The 9,794-nt window shown below is 34.9% G+C and overlaps 1 protein-coding gene across 1 annotated transcript in view; it reads left to right on the plus strand.

Annotated features, from left to right (window-relative positions):
- LOC129247002 (helix-loop-helix protein 11) overlaps positions 1–8,739 on the plus strand; it is a 41,756-nt gene extending 33,017 nt beyond the window's left edge. Inside the window, exon 3 of the mRNA XM_054885821.1 lies at positions 3,997–8,739. Coding sequence (XP_054741796.1) covers positions 3,997–5,346 — 1,350 coding nt within the window. The 3' untranslated portion in view covers positions 5,347–8,739. The remainder of the gene's footprint in view (positions 1–3,996) is intronic.
- Positions 8,740–9,794: the final 1,055 nt, after the last annotated feature.

A 9,794-nucleotide genomic window follows, 5' to 3' on the forward strand; every position in this document is an offset into this window, starting at 1 on the left:
AGTACAGTCATCACTAAAACGTAAGCCGTCGCGTACTAGTGGCGACGATATCGTTACGGCTCGGAACAGAATGCAGCGTAGCATACATAACATCCAAACGAGTCGTATGCAACAGCGTCCCGATAAACAACAATTTGAATAAGAACGGAGCACTCGTTATTCCTGCAGTTCGCGGCAAGTGCGGGCCAACCAACTCGTCGAACCGCGATATTTGTGTTTTGTTTACCTTCACGTGTGCATGTGTGTACGTATGCAAATAATGAAAATTATGTTGTCCCCCAAACCCGCCGTTTGTTTAATTTTTTGCCCGCGCTGTGATAATCGGCATTGCTTGGTGTGGGTAGGCCTCATCTTCGTATTTTCAGCTGACTATGTCAGCTGCAGATAATGTACCTATGCATGTCAATGCATATGTATGTATGTATGTATGTACTATATTTTACGCGTTTGTAAACGTATTCGTACATTTTTTTAAAACGATTGGTCAGTGTAAGGCGTAATTTTTGTTTTGTTTTGTTTTTAGTTTGTGTGGATAGAAGCTCTGGCGCTTTTGCACTTACATATGTATGTATGTATGGGCATACTGTGTATTTTTGTTTTTCACCGGCATTTCACATTTGCATACATACAGTTCATCAAGAAAGTGTTTTCAACGGGGGGAAAATCGGTTTTCAAGTTTCCTTATGTAAATAAAGTGATGGTTTAAACAATTTCGGAATTGTTTTTAAGTTATTATAATTACATATGTAGATACATACATATGTATGTATGTATGGTATTTAGGATTAAATGGCTAAAGAAAATTAGTTGTAAAATACATACTCTCATTCCAACGATTCTCAAACGTATTTTTACAAGGTACAGTATGCAAAGTTGGTATTAGTACACTTACAAATAAAACTACCACGTATATTTTCAAATTTACTTTAAAGCAATTGATTTCAATCGTAGTGCGGTATTGTATAATTCATAAAAAAATAGAATAACAAAAACTCCGAAACATTTGCATAGAATTGAAAAAAATAGCTTTAGTAGCAGTGTAGCTATTTCTACTGCAGGCAAAATTCGTATTAGTACACTTAGGACGCGTTGAATTTGTAAACAATTTGTTGGCATTTACCGTTATTTTCGAAACGTTTGTGTTAAACATTCAATGTTTAACCTTGAGCAGTTGCGTTTTAGTAGCCATTTGTTGAAGTTCGCGGAATTGTAATGTCGCCTAAAGTAAGTGAATTATCAAATGAAACTAGGAGATTAATAATAAATATGAACAAAAACGGAAAGTCTTTACACGAAATTGCGAGAACGTTGCAGAAAAGTGTGTCTACAATACAAAACGTAGTCAAAATTTATAGAGACAGTGGAAGGATTGACAAAAAGCTTCGAAATGTGAACAGGGCAAAGCTTGGACAGAGGCACACGACTTATTTGAAACGCCTTATCAGGAAAGATCCCACCGTCAGTGGAGTTTCACTAGCTGCAGAACTAGAAAAATACTTTGCTATCAAAGTTACACCTCAAACAATGCGCAATTATGTAAAAGAATTGGGATTTAGAAGCAGAACTGCGGTTAGAAAACCGTGTGTAAGCTCAGTCAATAGAAGAAAGCGTGTTATATTCGCCAGGCAATATTTAAACAAAAATATGCGGTTTTGGAAAAGGGTAATTTTTTCGGACGAGTGTAAATTTAATATAAAAATGTCCGATGGACGCATAAAAATTTGGAGAGAGTGTAATACTAGCCTTCAAAAACGAAATCTGCAGCCTTCTTTCAAGGACGGTGGTTGTTCTCTGATGGTATGGGGATGTTTCGGGGCAAACGGAGTAGGAAAGTTGCATTTTATTGATGGAATTATGACTGCGAGGCAATATATTGATATTTTAAAAAAGAATCTACGCAAAATTGCCAAAAAATTTATATTCCAACAAGATAACGACCCTAAGCACACGGCGTTGGATATAAGGTTATGGATCCTTTATAACTGTCCAAATTATCTCAAAACACCACCACAAAGCCCGGATATTAATCCCATAGAAAATGTATGGTCGATTTTCAAAAAGCAACTGAAACATCATCAAATAAGGAACCGAGAACATTTAAAAAAAGTCCTCAAATCAGAGTGGAAGAAGATTTCTCCAAATCTCACAAAAAATTGGTGGAATCTATGCCGAAGAGATTGCCTGCTATTCTAAGGCAACGAGGGTATCCTACAAAATATTAATTTTCTGAACTATCTTTTATTTACTCTTTAAATCATTAAAAATACATGTGTACTAATACGAATTTTGTTTCTGTGAAAAGTGTTAATTTTTTTCTTTCTTATTTTTTTTTTTGCAATTCAATACTATTTGTGAGTGGTTTTGTTATTTGGCCTTATTTTAGTTAATTATCTATAAAATAAAACGGTTTCAAGCATTTGTTTTAAAATTAATTTGAAAATATAAGTGGTTTTTTTTATTTATAAGGGGGTGTACTAATACGAATTTTGCATACTGTAAATACACCTAGAAAATTAATTGAATTTTTAATATTTTGTACAGCCACTAATAGCCTTTCTATGGAAATAATATGTCAAATGTATTGAAATTCATTTGGAAGTGAATTAGAGCACCTGCCCGTATAACTAAATTTTATAATTTTGCTCATGTTTTGCTCTTATTTGTGCACCTATTCTAACTACACATCTATACCTGTGATTGCCGATCGCATACGGACTGTCACTTTTCTCGTATACGAAACAGTCAAATGAAAGGAGATAATCTTTTCGTGGGCATTTCATCGCGAACCATTTCATTTAAAGCACTTCGCTGCGTTAATGCAATCAAAACATTGCAAGACGTTTAGACTTAAAAAAACGCATGGATTCAAATGTCCCACGAGCCAAATAGAGGCATCGAGGTAGTGAAGCCCAAAATTAAGCACGTGTTGCAGAAAAAAATAAATTCGACAAGGAAAAAAGGGGTTTAACTCGAAAATTATTGCAAATATTACAAAAAAGAATCAAAACTTTTAATAGAAAATGTTGAATATCCGTATGTTGCTATTCCGCGAATTTCACTGTTTCCCGCTCATCGACTGCAAAGTAAATTTGATGAATTAGCTGTCCAACCCTGAATTTGGTGGTTCATGGCACACGATATATTTTACTTGATATCGTATACCTTTTGCCATGAACGGTCTTATCTCTTATAATATATCGTATGATAGTGCCCATGCAGGCACGAGCGCTTTTTTGGGCATTTGTCAATTTATGGGGTGTCCAACGAGAACATATTTTGACGACCAAATACTCACGCTTTATAGAATGTATGCTCCAACTAATGCCCATCCATACCTTTCGCGATATGTCACAGGGCGATCTTGCGACATCAATTGACGCAAAACGACCATTTTTGAACGACATTCACGAAATGCATCCTACAAGAATCGACGGCCACGTTGAAACTCGTTTCAGCTTTTCACAGTAGCTAAGTGTGAACGTGGCTAAGTAGCTAAGTCAAGGGCAAAAGCCGTCTCGATAATCCACGTCGAAAATCGTAATAAATTATCGCACGAAAACTTTCATCTTTTGGGCGAGATGAACTTTCTAACTCACTGAAAAAAGAACAAACGAAGCCCGTAAGGAAAATGTTTTATGTAAGTTTATGCTAAAAAATACCAAAGATCGGGCGCAAATTCATATTCCTTAATTTTCTGTGTTACACGTTTTATTTTCGTTTATAGCCCCTAATTCATCTCAATAAAATATTAAGTTTTACATGTCTGTATGTATATGATACGAAGAAAGGACTTAGCCTAATTATCTTTGAAATTTCCCAAAGGTACATTTTCAAATATAATACTTTTGTGGTATCCCTCTCTGACACTTCCTGCAAATCACAAGCTCTTCTATTTTACTCAAATTATTGTTCAATTGCATACATATGTATTTATATAATATATTTCTACCAAATGTATCCTGTAGGTTATTGAAAACATTTTTCTTATTTTTGTAGGCTGCGATTTTACAACAAACCTCCCAATACATCTACGAATTAGAAAACCAGAAGACACAGCTCTTAAACCAAAATAGTCAATTGAAGCGTCAACTCGGTTTGCATGAATCGAATACAGCAGGTGGCTCAGCTACCGGGGCAGGAGAAAATTCAACAACTGGTAGTTCTGGAGATTCGTTAAATAAGGGCGGAGCCATAAAAAAACGCAAACTCACTGACAACATAATCAGCATTCAGACGATAAGTGATTCCTCCGATGAAGGCTTAGGTTCAATGTCACCGGAACCGACGACACTTCTGAATGCGAGTGGCGGCAATGTCAATGCGAAAAGCCAGGTAATCATTGCACATAATGTCGCCACCTCTAAGGAATTGAGCGAAATGAAGAAACAACTGGAAAAAGAACGCCGCATGCGCACCATGCTGGAAGAGGAACTGCAAATGATAAAGCGGCAGTTATATTCGGTGGCCACGGCGCCTCCAGCCTCCACATCTACATACATTCCACGTGAAGTGATCGAACACACAGATAATTTGGTGCGCGAATCCATAGATGAGTTGCCAACTGGAACTGTTTCCTATGTTGAAATAGATGAAATGACCGGTCAAAGGCAAGTGGTTGTTTGCTCGAGTATTGAAGAGTTGGAGAGTGAAGCTGCAGCGGCAGCAGCAGAAATAATCACAGAGGACCACGTACAGGAGGAGGTCATTCTATCCTCAACGTCGTCAACAGAATCTGAACAAGAGGTTAATGCTATTGCCAAGGCGTATGCTGAAGGCTCATCGCCGTCAGCGGCTGTCTTACAGCCAATATTGCAAGCCGCCATCAAAGCAACGCCAAAAGTGGAAGTGGAACGCATACAGGAGATCATCAAAGTAAAAACGGAAAAGATAGACCAACACAGCGGCTTGACACGTTCGCGCCAGAATCTAGAAACCATCGTGGAGGCAATAAGGCACTTAGAAGGTGACCATCTATTCGCCGATGGCAGTGAGCAAAAATTGCAGCAACATCAGCAGAATCAAAGAGCAGCACAAGAAGCTCCTCTGGCGCTAACAACAAAAGTGCAGCATGCGCAGCGAGCTACATTGGCGGAGTTGCGCCCTTACCTGCAAATCAAGGGCAATAAGCAAGTAACTATCGTGCAGCAACAAAGCCAGCCGAAGGATAATGGAGCAGGAAGCATTGGCCCCACCACTGTGATGCCCACCGCCATTTATAAAGTGCAAACCACAACCGCGGGAACGAGTAATGTGGGCACAGGACAAGGGGCGCAACAGGTGACGATCACAACAACGGCCCTAAAGCAGGTTCGACCGGGTGTCATTGTTGCCAAGCAGCTGTCTTGATTGCATTCAGCTGCAACAGTGTCGCCAACCGCAAATATAGCAACTACTGAAATAGAGGTGATTGGAAGTTCCGCTAGCGCGAGGCCAGAGACGGCAGCATCAGCAGCGACAACAGCAGTATCAATTGACTGTTTCCAAAAGAAAAATGAATTCGAAGAAAAAATGTCACAATTGGAATCGTCGACAAAAATTCCAATTCCAACTACTCTGGTCACCAAACTAGTGGGTGTTAGAGGAAAACTTGCAAATAAAGGGGCAAAATTTGTTTCTAATGAAAATAATAATGACACTTTAAATATAAATGTAACGGTCGATAAAAATTTTGCCACCAACAGATCAATCCATAATATGATATATTCGCAACCGACGAAGCCGAGAACATTAGAAAAATGTACAAAGACTGCTCATAATACCAAATTTACCGTTTCATCAACAACGGCTACCAACAAACTCACTGCTGTTGTTATTTCGCCGCCGGCTGGAGTGGCGGCAAAATCTACAAAATGCTATCGCAATTTGGTCTCTTCAAAAGGAAACACTGCTGTTGGAAAGTTGAAAGCAGCTGAAACTGCTCCTAAACTATTTACTAATACTACAACTACAAATACTACTACTACTTTAAAGATGAATAGTAATAAGAAACATAATACTTGTAACGATAATATAACTAACTTTAATTATTGTAATATTTTACCTATGTTAATAAAACATCATCAAGCAGAAAATCTTGATGTTGCCAATATTGTTAATGGTAATAAATGCAAAAAATATAATCATAAAATAGTGTGAACGAATATATAACTGCAAAACCCAATATAACTACGCAAAATATAGCAGAGATATAGGGGAGAAAACATACATAAACGAATAAGCTTTATGGTACTTCTTGTTAATATGAAAAAAAATATTTATTTTACTGGATTTCAAAGAGCTATGTGAATGAAGGATTCATTAATATTTATAAAAACATATGTATGTGTAAATTACAATACTAAATCTATTCCTAAAGCCAAGAGCAAAGCGTGAGTTTCGTGTATTTGTTCCCGTATTCATCTATATTAAAACCTCATTTTTTGTATTGTGATGGCAAAAATGCATAAGGGTTATGCTTTGCCAAGGTCATAACGCGAAAGCATGGCAGAATGTTGTCCCATCTAGTGCTAGTATCTGTCGTGATTGTATTTGTGGTCGTATGAGGCAGTAGATTAAGTCGATATGAAGTTTGTTCCAGTAAACATAATTTTTTTCTTTAAATTTATATTTGGAATAATCAACGCGCGTTCATTAAAGATGACTAGACTAACACTACGTTTTGGACATTAGAATGTCACGACAAAAGAAAATAGAAAAGAAAAAGGAAACGACAAACTGCGTTGAACAGCCTTGCAGTCAGAGTTAGAAACATACGACGATGGTGCGAATAGAACGGATTTTCGTTATTTCATTTTGTGCTGGCGAAAGAAACAAAAATGGTATAACGATATCACCTTTAAAAGATACCTTGGAAATAAGCATAATAAGTAGAAAATTATGCGAGCGGTTTAGTATTTAGAACGCTAACGACTTAATTGCATCGGGTCTTATGACGAGTTGCAACTACCGAAACCTAACCTCCTTAGTCGACTTAAGCTACTATAGTAAACGACCACATATAATATTGTCACTTAAGCGACGGACTTAGGTATATCGCCTGATGAAGGATATTACCAAACACTTCACAAAAGTACATTTGTATAATCATGCACTACATTTGAATATTGCTTCGACACTGGCAAACAGCCAGAAGAGGATTCCGGCAAAGATTAATCGAAATGCCATATTTAACTCATTAAATTCGGAGCCAACGTCGATCACACAAATTTCGACGTTATTCTTTCCCAAGATTTTCGTACTCCGAGCTTTAGCATTCGTTTACTACTGGCATCGGATTTGCTTTATTCTTATCTTAGATACAAAAATTAAATTAATCTCAACCAGTAGTTGTTAGCTGTAGTTTTTTCAAAACGACTTTGCCGTTCGAAGGCTGAGTATACAGACGGCTTTTTTTTTACCTTATTTTCGATAGCTTTAACATACGCTTTTGTTTTTCGAATACTTATGAGTTTTAACATTTGAATGGCAGACAATTTTGTAAAATACTAAAGGCGGATTCTCCGTTCTCTGTCCGAACAACTTCTTATTTGGTCATATTTTTTGGTTGGAGAGAATGCGTTCCGAAGGACGTTTTACCGAATCTGAGTTTAGAGTGCAGAATTAAAAAATACCTAAAACTCTTGGAAATTTGACAGTTACAAGGCTAACGACATCATTGCAATGATTTATTATTTTTTTTAATTTCAAAGCCTCACCTCTGACTCTCACCATGGCCACAAGTAAAATTCTATTGCTGCAGAAAGCCTTTCCAGCTTTGACTATTTATGAAATGCATCTTCAATCACAAAAGAGTAATAAGAAATAAAAAAATACCAACCACAGAAACAAAAACAATGGCAAAGTACAAAACGAAATAGATATATATATACACACACTAACATATAATTTTTGCATGCATAACGAAATAATAGAAACATGCAAAATAGAAACTGTGCATTAAAGATTCATCCGACCATGTTTTACTAAAAGTATAGAAGGTCACTTTGGAACATTTTACCCAGAGATGGGTGTATACATACATACGTATATAACTTAAATATTATATATCATATTCTTATATTATTTTTAAGATACAAGTTTTATTTGTAGTAATAAGCACTCAGTACTATCGCATTAGTTTTCGAATGTATCTACTCACTTCAGCCGAACGGAGAAATCGACAAAAATCAAAACATTTTTTTTATTGCGAGAATGGTAACTCTAGCTTTCTATTTTTGACCGTATTACTGCTTGCTGGTTTAACCATTAACATTAATTTTAAAAAATAAAATTAATTATCAAAAAAGAAAAAAATACAAATAACGAAGATGTTTAAATGAATATTCCGCGAAGGGGATTATATAGCTATTTAAATTTAAGCTTAAATTAATTATGTTTTTGTTTACTTTTTTGTTCTGTTGACTGTTTGTATAATAATTATCAAAAATAAAAAAATTTGAGAAATCAATCTAAAACGTAAACTACGAATTGCTGTTTGCTTGCTTACAGAAAGCTCAGTATGCACATATAAATATGTATAGATTAAGTTAGACTTTTATGTTTAATTGTATGCTACTTTTTTAGCTTAAAGCGTCAAAATGAAATATTCTAATTTTTTCTCATACAGTACATGTATGTATGTAAATTCAAACATATACATAATCTTTTTATCTCTACTACGCTTTTGTGTGCCTACAAAACAAAGAGAACTTTCTTTCAGTTTTATTTATGAAAATTGAATAAATTATATTTTAAAAATTATTATTTGTTGTTTAATTTTTGTCTTGTTTTTCACTTATATACTTACAATCATTTTTTAGTTGTTCATTTGCGAAGGTCTTGAGTCATTAGATGGAAATCTATTTTGAGTAATCTGAGTCAATACGGTATCATAAGATTCCCCTTCAAATGGTAAAATGGTGAATATGATGCAGATGCAGCATATTAGTGAGAGAGCAAGGTGGTAAAGTTCATTTCGAGATAGGAGCAAAATAAATTTTTTTAACTTAATTAGTGAAATTAAGATTGATTCCACTTCAAGTGCTTGCTCCATTATATATACATATACATGTATGTGTATTTTTGAGGGATTAAACCCAAATAGAGGATATTTCTATTTATTAAACAATTAGGAAAATACAAAATTTGTGCGAGCAAGACATTCCATACCTAAAACAATTTAATAGAAGTATTTAAAATAATATTTAATATTTGAGTACCCTGTAGCACCGTACCTATAAGAAGTGAATATTTACGGATATGCAAATAAGAACTGTATATACTTAAACATTCGTACAAGCTACGATTAGCAAAAACCAGAATCGAACACAAAAAATTTAATGTTTCATAAATATATACGCATATGACTAGCCCAGAACATAGTATTACATACTTAATTTTTATTTTTCAAAATCCAAAATTTTTCTTCATTTATATTTAAAATCATACACAATAAAAACTATCAGATAAATATGAAGTAAAAGTTTAACAAATAAAACCAAGCAAAAATTATAATGAAATTAAAAACCGAAATGAACCGAAAAATATTCGGTTTTAGATTAACTGGACACAATCGAAGCCGCATGCGCTTTCATACATAGTATGTATATATGAATGTAGAAACTCTAAAACGCATACATACATATAAAACTTTATTGATGTTTACAAAAAATTAATAATGTTGGGACGATTTCGTTAAACTCAACGTCACATTTAACCAGTAAAATAAATCGGTGACTGCAGTAGCAAAAATATTTAAATATTGTAAGTAGCTTACATAAGTAAAAAACAAAACAAAATATGTATATTCATATACA

Source organism: Anastrepha obliqua, chromosome 5 (assembly GCF_027943255.1).
Source record: "Anastrepha obliqua isolate idAnaObli1 chromosome 5, idAnaObli1_1.0, whole genome shotgun sequence".
Lineage (NCBI taxonomy): Eukaryota > Metazoa > Arthropoda > Insecta > Diptera > Tephritidae > Anastrepha > Anastrepha obliqua.